This window comes from Notamacropus eugenii, chromosome 1 (genome assembly GCF_028372415.1).
Source record: "Notamacropus eugenii isolate mMacEug1 chromosome 1, mMacEug1.pri_v2, whole genome shotgun sequence".
Classification (NCBI taxonomy): domain Eukaryota; kingdom Metazoa; phylum Chordata; class Mammalia; order Diprotodontia; family Macropodidae; genus Notamacropus; species Notamacropus eugenii.
The window spans coordinates 192,681,060-192,703,970 of NC_092872.1; the positions used below are offsets into that span (position 1 = coordinate 192,681,060).

Genomic DNA, 22,911 nt, shown 5'->3' on the forward strand with positions numbered 1-22,911 from the left:
ACTCCAAATGTTCATGAGGAGTATTTGGGCTCACTCTGTGGTAGAATCTTCCTCCAAGCTTGTATTGGTCTGATCAGCCAGTCAGACACACTGTACTGTGATTACAATACAGGGATGTCATTTTGACCCAGTTCAAGAATGGAGGACAACAATCAACGGGTCCCCCACTTCTTCAAAGAAGGAAGAAGAATTCTCATAACTCTTCTTTGGGACCAAACAGTTAATTATAATATCACCACACTTGGTTTTGATTTCTTATTGTTCTTTCCATTTACATTGTTATTATATGTTGTTTATGTGGTTTTGTTTATTTCATTTAGTTCATGTCAATCTAGAAGCATTTACTTAGTATCTACTATGTGCCAAGCACTGTACTAAAAATAAACATATAAGGCTTCCTTTGCTTTTCCACAGTCCTGAATGGACTTCTGGTTAGTTAAGTCAACAAACTTACTGGGGATACAAAGACAGAAATTAAACAGTCCTCATTTTCAAGGAGCTTAAATTCTTTTCAGGGAGAAAACATGTATATAAAAACAGACAGATTATGTGCCATATAGATACCAAGTAATTTGGATGAGAGTGCATTAGTAACCGGGGATCAGGAGAGGTTTCAGGTAGAAAGTTTATCGTATATATATATATTCTGTTTGTACGTAGTTGGCAACGTTGTCTCTCCCATTAAGCAGTGAACTCCTTGAGATAAGGCTTTTCTTTTGATCTCCAGAGCTCAACACGGAGCCTAACACACGGCAGGTACTTCATACTTGCTGACCAGCTAAGCTGAGTCTTGAAGGAAACAAGGAATTCTAAGAAATAGAGAGGAGGAACAAGTGTACTCTACAGATAAGGGACAGCCAATTCAAAAAGCAAAACCTTGGGAGATAATGCCTTGTATGAAGAATGGTAAGAACGCTGGTGTGGCTGGATTGTTAAGTCCAAGAAATACTGCCAGCTTTTTGCAACTATGAAAAGTGTGGCTAAATAATTTGATATATCTGGAATATTTTTTAAGATCACTGACCTCTTTGGGGGCGTATGCCTTACAGTAGGATTGCTGAATTAAAGGGCATGAACATTGTTATTTTTGTAGTATAATACCAAATTGCTTTCCAGAATGGTTGGACCAATTCACACCTCTATTAGCATATTTGTATCTCCACAGCCCTGACTGTTGAGTCAATGAGCATTCATTTAGTAAAGCATTTATTATGCTATATGCCTGACACTGTGCTAAGTGCTTGGAAATGCATGGAAAAGCAAAAACAATCCCTGCACTCAAGGAGCTCTCATCTTAATGAGAGAAACAATACGCAAGCAACTATGAACAAACAAGAAATGTTCAGGGTAAATTGGAGGTAATCTCAGAGGAAAGGCAGTAATGTTGAGGGAGACAGGAAATGGCTTCTTGCAGAATGTGAAATTTTAACTGAGACTTGAAGGAAGCCAAGGAAGCTAGGAGATAGAGATGAGAGAGAGCATAGCAAACATAGGAGATAGCCAGTAAGAGATGTGTTGAGTTAGGAGAGAGATGGAGTGTTAACATGAAAGAAACAGCAAGCAGGCCAGTGTCAAAGTATTGTAGATTACCCGGAAAAAGGAAAAAAGTATAAAAAGAAAGGTAGGAAAGGGCCAGATTATATAGGGCTTTAAAAGACAAAGATAATTTTATATTTGATCCTGGAGGTAATAGGGATCCGCTGGAATTTATTGAAAAGGAGAATGATTTGGTCAGACAAGCTTTAGGAAGATGACCTTGACAGGTGAGTGGAGAGAGATTTGAAGCAGGGACGCCAACCATAACATCATAGCAGGAATCCAGATGTTGAAGTGATGAAAGCCTGCACCAGAACATTGGCAGTGTCAAAATATATGGATGATGTTGGGAAAGTAGAATCCACAGGACTTGGCAACACATTGGATGTGGTGGGTAAGAGAGATCAAGAAGTGGAAGATGACACCTAAGTGACTAGGAGATGAGTGATGCCCTCAGTAGTGATAAAAAGTTAGAAAGAAGAAAAGGTTTTTAGGAGAAAGATGAATTCAGAATTCAGCATATGTTTTATTGTTTATAAGTGTCAGACAATTTGAGGTATCTAATAGGTGGAATTGGGAGACTGGAGGTCCAGAGAGAAGAAGTTAGAGCTAGATAAATAGATCTCAGACTCATTTATATATCTCTCATAATCCATGAGAGCTGATTAAATCAAACAAAATGGTATAGAAAAAAGAAAAGAGGGTTCAGGACAGAGCCTTAGGAGAAACCATGGGTCGTGGAGGTTATTCATGAAGATTTAGCAAAGGACACTGAGAACAGAGACAAACAGATGACAGAAGAACTGAAAACTAGAAGAAAACATTGTCTTGAAAACCTGCAGAGAAGAGAGCATAAAGAAAAGAGTGAGCAACAGTATTAAATGCTTCAGAGAGGTCAAAAAGTATGGAGTCTGAGAAAAAACTATTAGATTTGGCCCTCAGAAGATCATTGATAATTTTGGAGATTGTAATTTGAGTTGAAAAATGAAGTCTGAAGCCAGACACCAAAGTTAAGAGTGAGAGGAAAGGAAATGGAGGCAAATTGTAGATGACATTTTTAAAGAGTTTAGCTACAAGAGGGAGGAGAGATATAGGAAGATAGCTATGGACTGATAAAGTGAGACTTTTTTGAGGATGGGAGAGAGAGAAGTAAGGGTGTAGGAGCAAGGAAGCCAGTAGTAGAAAGGGAGAGATTGAAGATTATTGAGAAAGTGGGGATGGAAGGGGGAGCCGTTGGGCTGAAAAAGATGAGATGGAATGAAATCACTTATGTATATAGAGAGGATTACTCTTGGCAAGGAGAAGGACCACCTTCATGTGAGGCAGGTGAAGAAGGAGATTGTGGGGAAGAAATCTGAGTGATGTGAGATGAGAAGGAATGGACAACAGGGAGTTCTCAGCAAAAGGCTTCAGTTTGAGAGGGTTAGGGGGAGGATTGGAAAGTTTGAGAAGGGATGAAAAGGATTATTAGAAAATCCATGATAGTACGTGGGATAGTGAATCGATTGTTGTTCAGTTACTTGTTTGCAATTCTTTGTGGCCCCCATAGGGTGATTTCTTAGCAAAGATACTGGAGTGATTTGCCATTTCTTTCTTTGGTGGATTAAGGTAAATAGAGGTTAAGTGACTTACCCGGGGCAAAATCTAGTGAGTGTCTGAGGCTGCATTTGAACTTGGGTCTTCCTGACTCCAGGCCCAGTGTTCTATCCACTGAGCCTTTTAACTAGCCCCACTGAATCAAATTGGGACCATCTCCAGTTGTTTAGATCTGTACCAACAACAGTGAATCGATTAGAGAGATTACCTTGCCTCATAAGGGCCTCAGTTCAAATTATGTAACAAATGAATATTGGGTCCAGTCAGCATGACTTTGTGATTTCCTCCAGCCTCTTTCAGCTACACATGAATAGGAGTGAAGATGATAGATGGTGTAGTAATCCAAGGCTGGGGAAAGATCAGCATAGGGCGAGGGGGCAAGGGACGTAAGTGTAGAAGATAGAGTAGAATTGAACTGATTCATCATGGGGTCAAGGTAAAGAAAGTAGGAGAGTGTAGTGAGTGCAGGAATAATGGCCTGAGAAAGGATTGGGGGAGTGACAGTGTAAGGACAGGGTTAGGGTTGCAAGGCAATGGGAAAGCAAAATAACCACAGACTGATCAGATAAAGGAATTTCTGAGTTCATGAACATGGAGTGGAATCCTAGTGAGTGATGGCAAGATCAAGGGTATGACCATCTCTGTGTATAGCTGAGGTAGGGTGGAGAAGTAGGTAAGTCATGGGCAAAGAATAGGGTTTAAGAAATAGGAAGTTAGGATATTTGACAGAGTTATCAATATGTGTGTTGAAGAACCCTAGAATGAGGCCAAAAGTTGGGGAGGAGAGAATGACTGTGAGATAAAGTATTTAACTCATGTCCTGGAGACGTGTAGAAGTCATTACCAGCATCTTGTTTGAGTAATTAGTATGAATTAAATGAACTTCAGTAAACATTTATCAGGTGCCTACTGTGTACTAGGCCCTGTACTAAGTGCTAGGGATACAAAGAAAGACAAGTAAAGTTCCTTCTCTCAAGGAACTTACAGTCTGTTGGAGAGACAACATATAAACACGCACACACACACGTGCTACATACAAGATAAATTGCAAATAATAGAGGGAAGGACTAGAATTAAAGGAGATTGAAAAGAGAGGTTACTTACTGATGGAAGCAGAGGAAGCTTGGAAGTACCCATGGTGAGTAGAAAGTATTCATACTCCCTGATGTCATCTCCAAGCAGCATTGGGTCATAAGTGAAAATGCAGCCAATTCTGGAAAGGGTGGTTTAGGTGCATTGTGTCATCAGAATGGGGCCAGGTCTCAGTGAGTGCAAGACCATGGAAGGAATGAGAAAGGAAAGGGTTTAAGATAAAAGCAGATTTGTTACTCATGGAACAGGCATTCCAGAGAACATAGTGAACAGGTTTGGATAGACTTGGAGTGGTACCTTGATGGTGAGGGAGTTGGGAAAAGAAAGCTGGGCAATTGATAACAAAGAACGGGGTTTGTACAGCAACACTCAGATGTCAGTCATTAGGATGACACGAGTGTGATGGGGGTGGGGAGGAATGCATTCTCATGGCTTATCTTCATAGCAGAAGGGGTGGAACAGGCTGGAGGGTGAACCTGTAGCAAAAACCAATCAGACTGGGCCTTCTTGGGATATAGGATTGGGGTAGTATGGAAGGTAGTAGAGTGAAAAGTGAGTGTCAGGTCTACCAGGTTCACCAGGTGCTACAGAAAAGTTTGGAGTAGGAACAGTTCCTAAATTTCCTCAGAGATTTTCTTCTTGGAGTTTAAGTTGATTGTAAAAAGATGAGTTTTTTTATCAAATTCCCTTCATTCATAAGTGTAACCATGTTTCTGTAACTGCTTGTCAGTTTTCTCCATGGTAGGTGAAATCTTTGAGTTTTGATTTGTTTTGCTTTTTTGCTCATTTGAAAGTCTTTTGTATAATTTTTGTTTAATATTTCTTTAATAATTTGTCATTCTTTTAAGAATTATTTGTGTCATTTTGACCACTTATCATTTGGGGAATGACTTGTGGGGGTTTTGTGTTTCTCATATATCTTGGATATTCAGATTCTCATTTTCACTTGTTATTGCTTATCAGAGAAATTTGATGAAAAAATTTCTCTTTGGTTATCTTAGCCTACTTTCATTCATTATGTTTGTGCCAAAGCAATACTAGCAAGCATACGATTTCATGTAATCAAAATTATCTATTTAATAATTTTACTTTTCTCTCTTTATTTGGTTAAGAATCCCCCATACACTTGTGAAAAGTATTTGATAAGATAATCTTGGATTTTTTTAAAATGGTATTCTAATAATAATTTTTGTTTAATATTTGTTTAATAATTTGTCGTTCTTTTAAGGATTATTTGTATCATTTTGACCACGTATTATTTGGGGAATGACTTTTGGGTTTTTTGTGTTTCTCATATATCTTGGATATTGGGATTCTCATTTTCACTTATTATTATTGCTTATCAGAGAAATTTGATGAAAAAATTTCTCTCCAGTTATCTTAGACTACTTTCATTCATTTTGTTTGTGCAAAAGCAATACTAGAAAGCATCCAATTTCATGTAATGAAAATTATCTATTTAATAATTTTGCTTCTTTCTCTTTATTTTAGTTATGAATCCCCCTCCCCCAATACTTGTGAAAAGTACTTGATAAGATAATCTTGGATTTTTAAAAAATGGTATTACTTCTAATATAAAGGACATGTTTCCATTTTGAGCTTTTTTGTTGTATGTAGTATAAGATGGCAGTCCAAATCTAATATTTGTTAACCTACTTTTCTAGATTTCCTAGCAACTCTTATCAAGTAGGAGTTTCTTTCCTGCTAATTTTCGACTTTTGACAACAGTTCTTAGACTCATTGTACTATTGTTACTTCTGTGCTGCTGAAGAAGTGAAAATTGTGTTAAAATAGTCACGTATCAAATTTTAAAAACAGTCTAAAGCCTTTATTTAGGTATATATAGTCTCTAAATTTTGGTGCCCTGAGATAAAACTCAGGTGCCCTGCTGTAGTTAAACCTCTGGATAAAATACTGAGGTAGTGGGCACGTGACGTTAGCCTTTTGACTGGATGGTAAACCCTAAGCTATTTCACCTGATTGTAGTGTCTAGGACCCAGCCCAGCTTCCTTCCCCAGCCCCCGTACTACCCATCTGTTTCAGAGACACTATTAAACTGGCTTTATTTAGACTGCTTTTATCCATCTTTAGTGATTAGGAGACTTCCACCATTGCACATCTTATTCATTTTATTGGGTTGGTGGTGGTACATTATTTATAAAGAAATAGAACTCAGTAGCATAAGTTTTCCCTTTCAATAAATTGGGTATTACTGAGAGGATCAGCTTACCTGAAAAACAGGCATTTAAAGAGAGAATTGGATTTGAACATCTTCTGAATGAACTTGTAGCATTATTTTTGTGGCCTTGGGAAAAATATCTTAATGCAATGAAGTGAGTCTATTTTACAGGATTTTTGAAGATTATAGACTTTTTTGGCCTCCTGGTATTCTGAAAAGGAGAAAAATCCTACCCCTGGCAGTGACACTATCCCTTGTTCTATCACAGCTATTTTCCTTACTTTTCAACAGTAACACTTTGAAGTGGCAGACCTGTGCAGTTCATTTTCTCTTCCCTTCTATTCAACAAGCACTTACCAAGGATCTACTGTGTGCCAGACACTGTGCTAGAAACTGGGGAGAGGACAAAAAGGATTGCTCCCTTTTCTCAAGGAACTTAAATTCTACCCAGGGAAAACATGGGTACAGACATGTAAAAGCAAAATATATCCCAAGTGAGGTTGTTTTGGGGGGAGGATGGGTGAAGGGGAAGCATAATGAGTGGTACAAGAGGTAGCACTTGAGCCTTTAATGGAACTAGGAAATTCAAGAACCTTCTAAGGTTTAAGTGATAAAAAGTACAGTGAAGCTAGTTGGCACTGGGGATAATATACTGGCCATGAAGTTAGGAAAACCCAGATGAAATCTGACCTCAGGCACTTAGCTAGGGTTACCCTTCTAGGGTGGTTGTTGAGTATAAAAGGAGATAATATTTAGAAAGTACCTTGCAAATGCCAATTACTGGTTGTTACAGGTGCAGACTCATAGGGGCAGCAGATGAAATGGCCTGTGTGGAAACAGAAAGTAGCCATGTTGAGGTAGAATATAGAGTATTTTATTTTGTGGCACTGAATTCTGTACTTGGAAAGCAGCCTAATAAATGGGCCTAGAGGTCGGAGATACCTGGTTGGGTTCAAGTCCAGTCTCTGAAGCATAGTGATGATGTGACCCTGAGCAAAACACTTTAGCCTCTTAGTGCCTCAGAAAGCTCTTAAAGAACTCTTAAGTAACAGGACACTTGTGTTGGTATTGGGAACTCCCTAAACCAATGAAATCACAGATCTGAAATGCAAGACAAAGGTCTTTATTTAAAATTGCCTGTTATGAATAAGCCTCATTGAATTGAGATTCTTTACCCTTTTTTCCCTTTTATAGATTTGTGGAATTTCAAGGTGGATTCTTAGAAAAAACAACAGATAAACAGACAAGCAAGGTACTCTCATGTTAAATTTAGTAGTCATTAAAATAATCTGTAATAGCTCTTTTTAAAAAAAATATTTATTTATTACTTTTATGTTGATTTATTTATTTTTAGTTTTCAGCATGCATTTCCACAAAATTTTGAGTTCCAAATTTTCTCCCTATCTCTCCCCTCCCCCCACCCCAAACCACCCTGCATTCTGATTACCCCTTCCCCTAATCAGCTCTCTCTTCTATCACACTCCTCCCTTCACTGATCCCCATCTTCTCTCTTTTCTTGTAGGGCAAGATAGATTTCTATACCCCATTATCTGTATGTCTTATTTCCCAGTTGTATGCAAAAACAATTCTCAACATTTGTTTCTAAGACTTTGAGTTCCAACTTCTCTCCCTTCCTCCCTCTCTACCCATCCCCACTGAGAAGATGAGCAATTCAATACAGGCTATATATGTGTAGTTTTGCAAAAGACTTCCATAACAGTCATGTTGTATAAGACTAACTATATTTCCCTCCATCCTATCCTACCCTCCATTTCTTCTATTCTCTTTTGACTTTGTCCCTCCCCAAAAGTGTTTACTTCTAATTACTCCCTCCTCCCATTTGTCCTCCCTTCTATCATCCCTCCCACACCCCACTTGCCACGTTCTCCCCTACTTTCCTATATAGTGTAAGGTAGATTTTCATACCAAATTGAGTGTGCATGTTATTCCCTCCTTAAGCCAAATGTGATGAGAGTAAGCTTTACTTTTTCCCTCTCACCTCCCCTTTTCCCCTCCATTGAAAAAGCTTTTTCTTGCCTCTTTTATGAGTGATAATTTGCCCCATTCCATTTCTTCCTTTCTCCTACCAATATATTCCTCTCACCCCTTAATTTTATTTTTTTAAATATCATCCCTTCCTATTCAACTCACCGTGTGCTCTGTGTGCATGTATAAAATCCCTCCAACTACCCAAATACTGAGAAAAGTTTCAAGAGTTACAAATATTATCTTTCCATGTAGGAATGTAAACAGTTCAGCTTTAGCAAGTCCCTTGTGATTTCTCTTTCCTGTTTACCTTTTCATGCTTCTCTTCATTCTTGTGTTTGAAAGTCAAATTTTCTATTCAGCTCTGGACTTTTCATCAAGAATGCTTGAAAGTCCTCTGTTTCATTGAATGATCATTTTTTCCCCTGAAGTATTATACTCAGTTTTCCTAGGTAGGTGATTCTTGGTTTTAATCCTAGTTCCTTGGACTTCTGAAATATCATATTCCAAGCCCTTCGATCCCTTAATGTAGAAGCAGCTAGATCTTGTGTTATTCTGATTGTATTTCCACAATACTTGAATCGTTTCTTTCTAGCTACTTGCAATATTTTCTTCTTGACCTGGGAACTCTGGAATTTGGCTACAATATTCCTAGGAGTTTGTCTTTTTGGATCTCTTTCAGGAGGTGATCAGTGGATTCTTTCAATATTTATTTTACCCTCTGGTTCCAGAATATCAGGGTAGTTTTCCTTGATAATTTCATGAAAGGTGATGTCTAGCCTCTTTTTTTGCTCATGACTTTCAGGTAGTCGCGTAATTTTTAAATTGTCTGTCCTGGATCCGTTTTCCAGGTCAGTTGTTTTTCCAGTGAGATATTTCACATTATCTTCTATTTTTTCATTCTTTTGTTTTTGTTTTATAATTTCTTGGTTTCTCATAAAGTCATTAGCTTCCATCTGCTCCATTCTAATTTTTAAAGAACTATTTTCTTCAGTGAGCTTTTGAACCTCCTTTTCCATTTGGCTAATTCTGCCTTTTAAAACATTCTTCTCCTCATTGGCTTTTTGGACCTCTTTTGACAATTGAGTTAGCCTATTTTTAAGGGTGTTATTTTCTTTAGCATGTTTTTGGGTCTCCTTTAGCAAGGTGTTGACCTGCTTTTCATGCTTATCTTGCATCTGTCTCATTTCTCTTCCCAGTTTTTCCTTCACCTCTCTTCCTTGATTTTCAAAATCCTTTTTGAGCTCTTCCATGGCCTGAGACCATTGCGTATTTATTTGGGAGATTTTGGATGCAGAAGCCTTGACTTCCTCTGATGGTATGCAGTGTTCCTCCTCATCCAAAAGAATGGAAAAAAATACCAGTTCACCAAGAAAGTAGCTACTTCTATAGTCTTATTTTTTTTTCCCCTTTTTTGAACCTTTTCCCAGCCAGTTACTTGACTTTTGAGTCCTTTGTCAAGGGAGGGTATACTCTGGGGACCTGTAAGTTCTCAGTTCCTCCAAGGTGGCACATTCAAGTGAGAGCAGTTACTCCTCTTCTGGCCTGTGCATTGGTCTGGGAGCAACCAAAAACTTTTCTGCCCAGAATCTGTGAGTAGAATTCCCTCTCCACAACCAGCTCTACCATGCCAGCCCAGTGCTTCTCCTCACCCCAGGGCCGCCACTCAGGGCTGAGATTCAGATCAGCTACTCAGTTTCCCCAGGGGCGGTAGGCGGAGGGCTCCAAAAATGGATGCTGCAGCTGCAGTAGCTGCTGCCCATGGTCCATGCCACGTTCCCTTCTCCTGAGTGAAAGAGCTTTCTAGGTGACCTTTCAAGCTGATTGTGGAGTTTGTGAGTTGAGCAATCTGAGAACTGCTGCTGGTGGTAGCTCCCTGAAGCCTGTTGCAGGTCCTCTCCCTGCCATGCCATGCAGCCCACGCTGGGCTGCACTCCACTCTGAGCCCCGAGCAATAGACCTTTCCTGTCAGCCTTCCAGGCTGCCTTGAGCTGGAAATCTCTTTCACTCTCTCGTTTTGTGGCTTCTGCTGCTCTAGAATTTGTTTAGAGTCATTTTTACAGGTATTTTATGGGCTATGGAGGAGAGCTTTTACAGTTCTGTCTTTCTACTCCTCCCCTTCTAATAGATTTTTTAAAGCTTTTATGTGAAATGTTTGTGTCAGGTTTAAAATAATGAAAATTTATTGCCCCATAGTCAAGAGTAAAGAAAGTTTTTCTTTTTTTAATGTTGAATATTAAGCTTTTAATAAAATGTCAATTTAATTTACTTAATACCAATATACAATTGAATTCGGTGCATAAGCTAATAACAATATTTTAGTTTCTCTTTTCTCATCTACATTCTTTGTCCTTTTTTTAGAGAACCATTTTGGATGAAAATCTTTCTTTAAAAATTTTAAAAGAAATTTTATTATGCAGCCTGTATGTTTTTAGCAATACAATTATTTAAAAATAAAACAATAAAAATCCAGTCCACTGAACACATTTTTTCAATAAATACTCTCCATTCATTACCAATAATGCTAATATCTTTAGCAGTCCTACCCTACCAAAGTAAGACATTGAAACAATGTTTTTATTAACAAGATGATGAAGTTATCGTGTCACTATTCTTCTTTGGTAGTGTCTTTCTGAGTTGTAATTCAGAGCAGTACCACTAAACAGCAATAAATTATATTGGAATAAATATGACACATCATAGCATAAATATCCTGTTATTTTTATTTGTTTTTGAAACATTATTTTGTACCACTCACCAACTTTTGCTCTCCTTGAGCAAGTGGAAAAAAAAAAAGCCCCTAGTACCTTAGTCGCGTAGTCCAGCCAAAGTAAATTCCCACATTGGCCTTGTCTAAACCTGTTCATGTATGTCTTCATTTCAAATTTATCGCCTCTGTCACAAGGTTAGTGACAAGTTCTGTCGTTATTCTTTGGAATTATACTTTATCAGTTTGTTGATTAGAATTCTAAAGCTTTTCAGTTATTTTTGTCTGTAATGTTACTGTATAAATCATTCTCCTAAGTCTACCTCCATTTATTCTGCATAAGTTCATAATGGTTTTCTCATTTTCTGAGCCTGTTCATTTCATCATTTCTTATGATGGCACAATAATAATCCATTACGTTCACATGCCACAGTTTATTTAGCCATTCCCAATAGTAGGGCACCTCTTTACTTTCCAATTTCTTGGCTCTCAGAGAAACTGCTTTTAAAAATATTTTTGTTATCTGTAGGTCCTTTCTTCCCCTCCTCCCTTCTTTGCTTTTTTTGGGGCATACACCTCATATTGGTGAGGCTAGGTCGAGGGTTATGTAACTTGACACGTAGTTCCAAATTGCTTTCCAGAATGTCTTGATCAATTGGTAGCTCCCTCAATAGTATGCTGCTAGTCTATCTGTTTTCCCAGTCCCCTCAGTGTTTGTCATGTTCCTCTTTGGTTATCTTTCTTAGTCTGTGACGTGTGAAGTTGCCTTAAAGTTGCATAGATTTGCATCACTCTAATTACTGGTAATTTAGAGAATTTTTTCATATTCTTTCATTTTCAATCAACTTTATTCTTACAAAGTTGTAGTTAATGTATATGCATTCTTCTACTTCTACTTTTTTCACTCTATTTCCTGTAGTTCTTTCCAGATTTTTTAATATAGTTCATACTTGTAAGTCTTAATTACAATATAGTATTCTATTAACATCAGCATATTACATTTTACTTAAACATTTCACCTATTGGACATTTAGATTGTTTCTAGGTTTGGGGTTTTGTTTTGCAGTTGCATATAATGCTGATAGAATAAATTTTGTACAGAGAGCTGGTTTGTTGTTTTTGATTATGATTTGAGTATAAAATCCCAACTATGGAACTATTCAAAGACTTATTAGTTTTTAAACTTTTAGTGCGATTGCTTTCCAAAAAGCTGATACAAGGTTGTAATTCTAGCAGTGCTGGAAGAAGATACCTGTTGCTGCACAGTCTCATTAGCATTGAATTATTATTGTGATGCATTTAATAGGTTATGAGGTGGTGGTACCTTCTAGTTGCTTCTGTTTACATCTCTGAATATAAGTGAGGTTGACCATTTTCTTTGAATAATTGTTATAACATTAATATTTGTCATTCACTTAGTTGGACAGCTAGTATATCTAGAGCACTGGTGGATTTTTTTTTTCTATTTTTCACTTCATCAGATGCTTTTTATACTTGTTTTGCATTATGTTTTAAAATTTAGGTAAGCAAGAATACATTTCAGCTCTTTTCTCTTTGTGTATTTCTTGATATTCTTGCTTATTTTCCTACATAAATTTCATTATGACTTTGTCTAGTACTATAAAGTCTCTTCAATATTTTTTTATTTGGAAGATAATAGATAGGTTTTCTTTTTTTCAGCTAACCTTTTATGCTTAGGGAAAGGCCTGCTTAATTATAAGTCTAAAATTTTTACATGTAAATTCATAAGATAGGAATATAATTTTCTTTTTCATTATGTTGCCTTTATGTGGTTTTTTTAAATTCACACCATATTTTCCTCATGAAAGGTATATTCCCTCTTTCTCTATATTCATAAACTGAATAATCTGTATAAAAGGAATTATTTATTCTTGGAAAGTTTGAAACACTCTTCCTGATCTTGTTTTATTTTTTTAATTTTTGGGGCAGTGGGATAATTCTTTGATCATTTGTCTTTGTCCTTCTTCAGTTAGCAAATTTTTCTACTTATACTTTTGCTGTTGTGCTAATTTGGGGACTTCAACACAGTGTCTGGTACATAATAAGCATTTAATAGGTGTTTTCTTTTATTCAGTAGGATGATCATCGTAGTTAATCATTTTTTTTAGCTATCACATTTGTCAGAATGTATTTATATGTAATATTCTGTAGTAATATTCTTGTTTTCTTTTATGTTTCTTATCTCCAATTTATAATTTTGTTGATTTGTATTTTCTCCTTTTTTTGAATTAAATTTCATAGTGGTTTATGAATTTTTTTATTTTGTCCAAAAATCAGTTTCTATTTATTTCTACTCTTATTTTTATCTTCTCTTGATTTTTACTTGTTTTATTTATATTGTTCCTTATTTAGAGCTTTATGTTTTAAGCTTGATTTATTTTTCCCATTTTTTTCTTACCAACTTTGGCAGTTGGCAGTATAAATTTCCTCCTGGAATGCTTTAATTGCCCCGTATAGGTTTTGATGTATGGTATTGTTATTATCTTTTAAATCTTAATTGTTTTTCTGAATTTTTTAACATTCACTCTTACTGTTTTTAGCTGCCATGTAGTTGTATAGCTTTTGCTTATATTATATTTTAAATTCTAATTTCTGGGTTTTTAATTTTACATATGATTTCTCTGAATTAGTATGTGATTTATTTTTGCAAGTTTTCATGTGTACTTGAAAAGTATATATTACATTTTGTCCACATATGTGTGTACACATATATTCATTCCAGCTTATTAAGTAAGCAGTTCAAATTTGATTTATTGTTAATCATTTTATTGTAACAATTTTACAGTAAAGTCTCATACTATTGTTATACTGTTGGTACACTGTTATCTATTTCTTCTTCTGTCACGACCTTTTACAAAATAAATTTAACTGTTGAATTGTTTGTGTATAAATTGAGAACTATTACCATGTTATTATTTCGTTTTGCCATTATGTAATGCCATTGTTTTTGAATTCTGTTTCATCAGATATTGTTACTGATATGATTTTTTTTATAAAAAATGTTGAGTTGCATGGTATAGTTGACCAAATGCCCTCTTAATTTTAATTTAGCTATACATTTTTTGCATTAAATGTTTCATGTGCTATTCATGTTATTTATGAACAAAAACTATTTGTGCTATAAATGTAGGAGAATAAAACATATTGCCTTTTATGCTCTTTGAAGCTATGTTTTTGCAATGTAGAGAAACATTTAACTTAATAGTTAATCTGTAATACATTTAATTTAAAGAACTGTCTCTTAAACATTTTTCTTCCCTCAGGTATCTATGAATTTAAACTTCAGTTTGGTAAGATGTCAAGAAATAATTCAGATACATCTGCTTGCAAAGTGACAGAGCAATTAAATATAGAGAGGAATGAAATCAAGCCTCCACATGAACCTTTAAGAAGCCCTCGATCATATCCCAACTTTAAGTTGAAAAGCCCAGAGCATGGAAGTAAAACATTGGGAATTGCCAAAAAAAATTTTTTGTTTTGTGAACAAACTAAACGATATTTTGCTAGTTGTGAAAGCAGTTCAGCACCTTCTAACCCTAACTGTATTAACAAAGAAGCAGTTGGATCAAAAATTGACAAGAAAACAACAACAGGTGATTTAATATAGCAGCCTTTGATTATCTTTGCTTTAGATGTTTCTGCAGCCCCTGTCAGATGTGTATCACCATACCCTAATAGGTGACAGAACCTTAGTAAGGTCTTCTTAGTCTGGAATTTTAACTGACTACTTTTAAAAATCAAAATATAAATTAAAGGTAAGTTTAGATACAGAAATCATCTTTCTGTTACCTCTCTGAATCGCCTTCATGGCTAAAATAGTAATGGTAGGCAGAAATCGAGTTTTTATATAGAGTGATTATGAACTAGTTTTGCTTGTGAAATTATAGTAGCTTAAACATATTACTGCTGTTTTATGTTTTGATCTGTTGTGTTCATAATGTATGTTTCTTCCTTGAAGGCTTCCATCATCTTTGCCTAGCTCTGCAGCTAAAAGTTTTCACCTTCATTTTATCTACTGGCACTTTACTTCTCTCATACATGTGTCATTATTTTAATTTGCATTACATTTATTAGTATTTCTTCTATGACATCAAATGTCCCTTGAGGACAGAGACTGTTTTATTTGTCTTGGAATCTCCCCCAGCACTTAAATTTGTTCATTGTACATTCTAGGGGCTTGATAAAGGTTTTTGAAATGGTGAAGTGAATCAGATATGCAAACTTTCCACAGAAATCCTACACTAGTGTTTTATCTTGTCATGATGACCTTGGGTTTTTAAGACTGTGTGTAGTGCCAGTGTGATATTCACAGCTCCTACAGCAGCTATGAATATATGCCAGCACATTTCTGAATCACAAAATATAATAGACTCTCCACATGGAAGCAGGAACCAAAACATTTATTCAGACACCAGAAAGCCAAATCCATCATAGCAGCAAAGAAATCCATTATAGTAATCAAGAAGTCTATACACGTTATTGGGCCTTTCCACAGACAGGCTCCCCTTCTCTCACTCACAGCCAGCTGCCTACTTTCTCTGTCTTTCTCAGCTCTGACTAGTTTCACCTACTTCCTGCTTCGCTTGTTCAGCAAATTCCTCCCACTACAGGCTCCATGTAACTCAGGCTTCCATGTGACCCAGGCAGGTTACAAAGACTTATTGATGGATGGGAAAGATCTTCCCATTTAAATTACCATTACATTGTGTTATGAGAACATGAGCTCTGAATGGTCATATAGAACTAGCATAGTTAAGTTGAGGGACGTCATGAGAAAGTTGACTATAAGCTGACCTTTTTTTATGAGAGTTATGGTGCATAGAAGCCGATGAAGTGGTCTATCTACTAAGGAGTAGAGGACTTGTGATCTACGTTGTCTAGAGAATACTTACTGATGAAATCATAAATCTTTTGAAGTGTTGCTGTGTAGCCCACTTAAATGAATTAGTGACATCAGCCCTAGATGTGTGGATGCTAAATATCTCCAAAGATGGAAGTGGTTATATCCTAACAGATAAGAAAAGACTGGTTGGTCGTTTCATCTTCTTTTCTTTGGTGAGATGATTGTTTGGTTAAAGCACCAGTTAAAACCAGTATCATTTAGGAAGTAAATTTTGATGAGAACCTATTGTATGTGATTATAGGCAGCTACCTGCTTGACCCTTTTAATTGAGGAGTGCTTAGTGTGAGACCTAATTAAGGCAGAACATCCCAAGATAATATATGAATGAACCTGGAAAGATGATCAATAGACATGAGTTAAAATTAATTTGTTCTAATATTTTGGCAGTTCATGGTCATCACTACTGATAATAGGATCACAATATTTGATTCCACCGTCTCAGTGATTTTATATTAGGTGATGCAGTGGCAGCGAAGAAATGGAGTTGTGAAGACTTGCTGGTTCCTATACAGTATATGCAGAAGAAATCCACATTGAAGATAGCACACTTTTAAGGGCACATGGGGATCTAGTTTTCAGAATATCTTAAGAAAATAAAGATTCCTGAAAAATGTAAAGGATCACAGATTCCTGAAGAATAGATCATCTAATCAGTTCTACAAAATCTCTTGAGTATGGTGTATAAACACCTCAAAAATAACTTTGTTCATGAAACAAAGAATGGAAATAGTCAATCCAGTAGCGTTTGACGTTAGACCCCTTTAATCATGCAGTTAACTGAAAAGCATAGAAAACAAAAGGTCCTGGTATGTCTGTTATTATTTGTTTATTAATCATTTGATCCAGTACAGCAAAAAGCCTTAAAGGATTTTTATAAATATTAAATTCTTTTAAGAATAAATTACAGATTTTATCTCTTTGAACTTGGTTTAATCATTTATAGATGATTAAATGGATGGAATGATGGATATTAATAGGCATTATTTATATAGTACTTCATAGTTTGCAAAGCACTTTACATAGATCCTCACAACTTTGAGGCAGAGTTCTGCAGATAATAAGTATTTGAAGTAGATTTTGATCTCCTCCTTCATGATCACAAATGCAGTGTATTCTTTACTATGCCATGTCATCATCTTGATGTCATGGTCCTCTTGAAGAAGGAAGGACAAACATAGCCTGTGAGTGAGCAACCTCTCCCCTTTTATCCTTCCCCTCCTCAGGGGCAGGTACACTTCCACGACGAAAAGCTGCCTTTTCTCCTTCGGGTTTACTGGCTATGTTTCTAATTCAAAGAACGAGCTTTAAGCCCACTTCACTCCAGAGCTCATAGATTGGACACCAGGTCCTCACCCACCTAGCATAGAGTGAATGTAATTACTAAATAGTATGTGTTTCTCTTTTACCCAGGAACCCTGAGGGTCTTCCCCTCCCAGTTTGGTTTTTTTTTCTTTCATTTAGAAGGGGCCATCCCTAGAGCAAGTACTTAAAGAAGCCTATCCTTTGAATGGGTGTATCTCACTCAATGAGAATCTGATAAGATCTTAGGCCTCCCATTGCATCCTGGGCCATCTCCAGTCATCCTGATGAATATCTGGTCCCTGGACCTAGATGGATCTGGAGGAGAAAGTGAGGTTGGTAATCTTACACAGCCCTCCCTCACTCAGATCCAAGTCAAGTGCAAGTCATCTTAATGCCATGTCCTCTTTGAAAACAAAGGACAAAACACAAGTTACCTACAATATAGATATACAATATTCTGTGTGGAGTCCACTGATCCTGCCTTAAACACTTATTAATTCTGTGACCCAAGGCAAATCACTTAATTTCTCTCAGCCTTACTCTCCTTATCTGTAAAATGCAAATAATAATGATTTTAATTCACTTTGTTGCTGTGAAGATCAAGTAAAATAATGAAATAATACTGGTAAAGAGCTACGAAAGTGTTAGCTCATGTTATTATCATAGTTACTGATTTCAATATTAAATGAGAAAACAGGGAATTGTGTGTTCTTCCAATATCCATATTCTTGGGATGTATTCTATACAAAGTTCAAACAGGAGAATTTTGCCCATTGATAAGCAGTTTCTTCAGGTAATCTTATTTGCCCTTGACATTTTATGGCATTATCTTGAACCCTTAAAGACCACAAGGCCAGCCTCGGTGAGAGCCACACCTTTCGAAAGAGATTGACTTCCTCATGGGAAACATTGGAAGAATGTGTCTTCCACTGTGACATATATGCATGGAAAGTCCACTGAGTTAGTCTCTTAGTACATTTGTATCCTGGACAGGCACTGTAAATGGACTGTGAAGGAACGAGGGTTGGATTGCATTCCAGAAGTTACATAGCACTTCTTTGAACATAGCTGCTAACTACTGCCAAAGCCTATTGTTTTGTACCCCTGTTGTACATATTGGCTGCAGGTTGTCAAACGCTATGATCTCAGAATAATTAAAATTACACATGACCTAAAGAGAAATATGTAACAGGTAGAAAAGTGCTACTGCAAATTAGCCATAATTCCAGTTCCAGAAGTAGTGTAAAAGGGTCAGCAAGGACAAATACACCAGAAAAGGAGAAGCAGGATATTCGTTAAAGCAGGAAAGAAGTCTGTCAGTCTGAATGCCGTACCAGTGTCCATAAGATACTAAAGATCCAGAAGTTGGTTTCCATACTTTGGGTAGATTCTCTATGGAGGATTTAAAGACATGTATAGGAATCACACAGGTTGTGACTTGCACCATTAAAGGGAATAGCTACTCTTATGAAGTCACACATACTTTGAAACAACTGAGATTTCAATCTATAAAATAACTTTTCCTTTGTATTTCTCTAGTAAAGCCTTTTTTTTAGTGAAATAATTTTTTTCAGAGACAGGTTTTGCGAATAACATTACTGTTAGACCATATTCATCCTATAGAAAATCGGGACCATTGCTTATTTTATACTTGCCACTTTATACCCACATTTACATAACCTATTATGTATATGTACAGAACACTGCAGGTGGAAATGCAAAGATTAGATAAATACAGTTGGTGCTCTAGTGGAACTTTTTTTCTGAACATTTATAATAAATATCTCTTAGATTTAAAAAAATCATTCCTAATAGTGTGCATTGGGTTTTCATTTAAATGAATTTTAGCATTATTTTTGTTTTATTCAAGAATACTATGTAGAAGTATTATTTTTTTCTTTCCCAGGAAACTCAGTAGCAGCATTAAACAGTGGAAACAATTTGTCGACCAAAGAATTGAACACTGTGAGTTATCAAGTTTTTTGATTTTTTATTTTTTTGGTTAAAAATCTACCATCACATTGGAGGTAGAAATTCCTTAAATTGGAATAATCATGTTTAGATTCAGTTTACTAAACCTTTGTCTCGTCAAAAGTATCTTGGCAAAGCTAATTGAGAGCTGACTTTAGAGACAAGACCTGGATTCAAGTCCCACTCTTGACATAGGCTATAGGACCCTTGGCACTTCACCTCTAAGTTCACTGGGCAGCTCTCAAAATGGGTTCTTAACCTGGGGGCCACGAATCTGTAGAATAGATTTTTAGGGAGCATACACTTAGATGGGGGGTGGGAATTATGTTTTTATTTCAATATAATTGGTTTCCTTTCTATTCCTTTGTGTTTATTTTATGTACTTAAAAACATTCTGAGAAGAGGTCCATAGGCTTCACCAAGTTGTTAAAGAGAATTTTGATTAAAAAAAAAAAATTGGTATGTATAAATTGTAGAGAAGACAAAGAGAGTTTCCTTATCTGGCCAGTCCTTCTATCAAAAGTCTAATCTCCATCCCCTTAACCTTTGAAAATATCCAAATTTTAATTCTGCTATCTTTTCCTCATAGAAGCTTAGTACTCATTTGTCTCCTGCAAAACCAAAAATGCTACAGAATTTGAGTGAGAATCCTTTGTCTCTAAACTATGATTCTAAACTATTTAACTCATTGATACCATCACCTCGGTCAACTACTTGCCATCGGTGTGGGCTCTATGGTAAGTGTGTCATTTTCTTTGAGAATTCTTGATATAGAGAGTGCGTGTATTTAAGCATTCCTGAAACTACATAAACAGCACAACTCTAATCTCTTAGAAAAGAAAATAGGGTAAAATTTAACTCAATGTGGGTTCTTATGTAATGGCATAGCAAAAGTTGCTTGCCTGTTTTTAATAAAAATGGGTCTTTCTTGTGATGCATTTTAGGCAGAAATAGGATTCACAGAAAGAATGGGGTTTAACTACTATAATAGACCACAATATCCAGACAGCTAGAATTGGAATTAGAGGACCTGGCTTTGAATCCAGATTATTGTAATTACATAGATTGTGCATATAGGTTATCCTGGAGCCCAATTTAATGGGCCAGCAGACCTCTTTCTTAGTGCTTCGGGGATGCAGGGGTTACTCTTGCAATTTCTGTGTTATTTCTGGTTGCTGCAGCTGCCACAAAATAGTCCTAATTTATTCAGTAATAAAGGTGTTTTTATGGCTCTCATCCTTATCCTTTGTTGATCAGAGCTGACCTTGTAGGGTTTTTTTGGTATGTAGGAAGAGGCCTTTTCAGAACAAAGAAAAGTAATAGATATGCTGATTTTCAAGCAGCCGACCTCCCCCATTGCTCCCTCTACAAGCAGTTTTGTTTCTGACGTTAGCCATCTGTATAAATTATAATTTTATATAATTTCTGTGGAAACAAAATTCAATCATACCTTGCATTCCAATCCAAATTCTGTGATTCTGTGTGATCTGAAATACTCAATATTTACCTTTAAGACCATATGGCAGAGTAAATAGAGGATTGGCTTTGGTCTAAGGAACAAGAACCTGGAATTGAACCCTGCCATTTGACACAGAAGAGTTACGTGACTCTGGGCAGATCACCCAACCTCTTAGGATCTTGGGCAACTGTCTAAAACACTTGAGTTAGAAATAAATTGCCAGTCCACATAGGTGGAGAGAATTTTCAGACCAGAAAGTTCTTCACAGAAATGGTTTCATAGCTTCCTTGTCCCCTGAAAGGGAAACCAGCCTTTGCAAAAGAGTTTGTTGCTCCTACAGCAACATATTATCTCAATTTTACTAATGGGAAAACAGACAAGAATTAAGTGACTTGACCATGGTTCCATAGCTATTAGACATCGGAGGCAGGATTCAGACCTAGGTCTCTTCTGCCTCCAGGTCCCAAGATTCTTTCCATTAACAACATCGGAAGCAGTAGCAATTAACATTTAGATTGCACTTTAAAGTCTGCAGGGCTCTTTACTTGTTATCTCATTTGGTCCTTATACAACCCTGTGAGGTAGGGAGTCCGTGTAATCATCGCTGCTATGGAGATTCACAAATGTGTGCCTTGTCCTCATAGAGTAAGGAGCACCTCTTAGTATATTCGAAAGGTGCGCTTCAGACTTTGCTTAAAGCCTTAGGGAGAACTTGGAGGACAGAAGAAGGGCATACTGTGGCATTTATTTTCCCAGATTGAGGTACAAACTGAAAATAGAGCTTCAGAGAAAGTAAAGCAATCTGCTGTGGACTTGTTACTCCTTAAATTAGTAAAGGAAACTAGGATTTTATTATTATATTATTATTACTTTTATCATATCATTTTTTGAGGTTGGTGGCAAGAAAGATAATGGCTTCCACAACATGTCTCTTTGCTGCTGAAACAGAATAGGAGGGTAGAGTTTGGGTTTGATCTAGTATAATAATTTTGATGTTCTTAATTAATGCATTCTTGAATCTTCCACTAGGGATCAGTCAAAACTTTTGCAAAATAAACTTTGAAATTAGTATGCTAATAAATTAAACTGTTAATAGTGTAGGAAACAGAGGAAGGAATTCTGTTTCCACAGGTTAGTCAGAGTTATGACTTAGCACGGGCAGAGTAAAGGTCAGAAACTTGTGCTCCCGCTTGATGAGGTGTTTGAGAGGAAAACGTGAAGTCACGTGGCAATAGATGGTGTAGCGGGAGTCCAAAATTCAGAACAGTAGAAGAAGCTTCCATTGGTCTGAACAAATTGTAATCTTCCTGTAACCTTACTTGGGAAGCTACCTGTCCATTCAGGGGGAATGAACCTAAAGATTAAGAAAAGCTTTCCTGATTTCATAACATCTATTTTACTTTGTTTAAGGTGATCATGTTTCTCACAGTTGGGGGCTAGTTAGTTGGGCTCATTTGTCACAATAGTTATATTATTATTTAATCCTGACACAGACTGAAGGCATAGACAATATCATAAACTAGCATTGTTCTCTTTAGACTTCCATCTTAGGGAGTTGAGGATAGATTGTCTGACAGGATATTACTGAAAAAATTGTAAATTCTAATTTATTAAAATTTTGGATTTTGATTTGAAACGTCATAGTAAACTACTTTTATATTGTTTAGGATCCCTGAGATGTTCACAGTGCAAGCAAACATACTATTGCTGTGTAGCATGCCAGAGAAGAGACTGGTCTGCACACAGCATTGTGTGCAAACCTATTAAACAAAAGTGAGTATAGGAGATTTTTAGAGTTAAAACTCTGAAAGATCAATATATAGCGCGCGCTCTCTCTCTCTCTCTCTCTCTCTCTCTCTCTCTCTCTCTCTCTCTCTCTCTCTCTCTCTATATATATATATATATATATATATGGTATTTATAAACACTAGTTTTATTGGAGTTTTACTGTTGAAGACATTAATATTTTGAAGTTCCAGGTACTGTTTATCTTTTTCTTAGGGTTAATTGCCTTTTTTTCCTTTTATCTTATACCTTGTGACAGGGGATGTAGATGATGTGTCCATTTGGTGGTACTGCTAAAACTTAACCTAATCATTTCTGGCTGACTTCCATGCTTTCTACATTCTTCAGAGACTTTTATCAGTTAACTAGTATGG

General features: G+C 36.4%; 2 protein-coding genes across 8 annotated transcripts in view; one reads left to right on the forward strand and one right to left on the reverse strand.

The window, feature by feature from the left end:
* Nucleotides 1–4,264, reverse strand: part of CCDC186 (coiled-coil domain containing 186) — a 69,732-nt gene extending 65,468 nt beyond the window's left edge. The window contains exon 1 of the mRNA XM_072623175.1: nucleotides 4,237–4,264. The gene's annotated coding sequence lies outside the window, so the exon portion shown is untranslated. The remainder of the gene's footprint in view (nucleotides 1–4,236) is intronic.
* Nucleotides 1–22,911, forward strand: part of TDRD1 (tudor domain containing 1) — a 73,291-nt gene that overhangs the window by 2,138 nt on the left and 48,242 nt on the right. For 2 of the 7 annotated variants that reach the window (XM_072623113.1, XM_072623145.1), the window contains exons 2-6: nucleotides 7,598–7,655; nucleotides 14,381–14,710; nucleotides 19,229–19,287; nucleotides 19,883–20,030; nucleotides 22,420–22,525. In XM_072623113.1, coding sequence (XP_072479214.1) covers nucleotides 14,413–14,710; nucleotides 19,229–19,287; nucleotides 19,883–20,030; nucleotides 22,420–22,525 — 611 coding nt within the window. In that variant the 5' untranslated portion in view covers nucleotides 7,598–7,655; nucleotides 14,381–14,412. Of the gene's footprint in view, nucleotides 1–727; nucleotides 907–4,407; nucleotides 4,498–4,924; nucleotides 4,966–7,597; nucleotides 7,656–14,380; nucleotides 14,711–19,228; nucleotides 19,288–19,882; nucleotides 20,031–22,419; nucleotides 22,526–22,911 lie in introns of those variants that run through there. The other 5 variants (XM_072623128.1, XM_072623121.1, XM_072623129.1 and 2 more) reach the window with 5 other exon arrangements.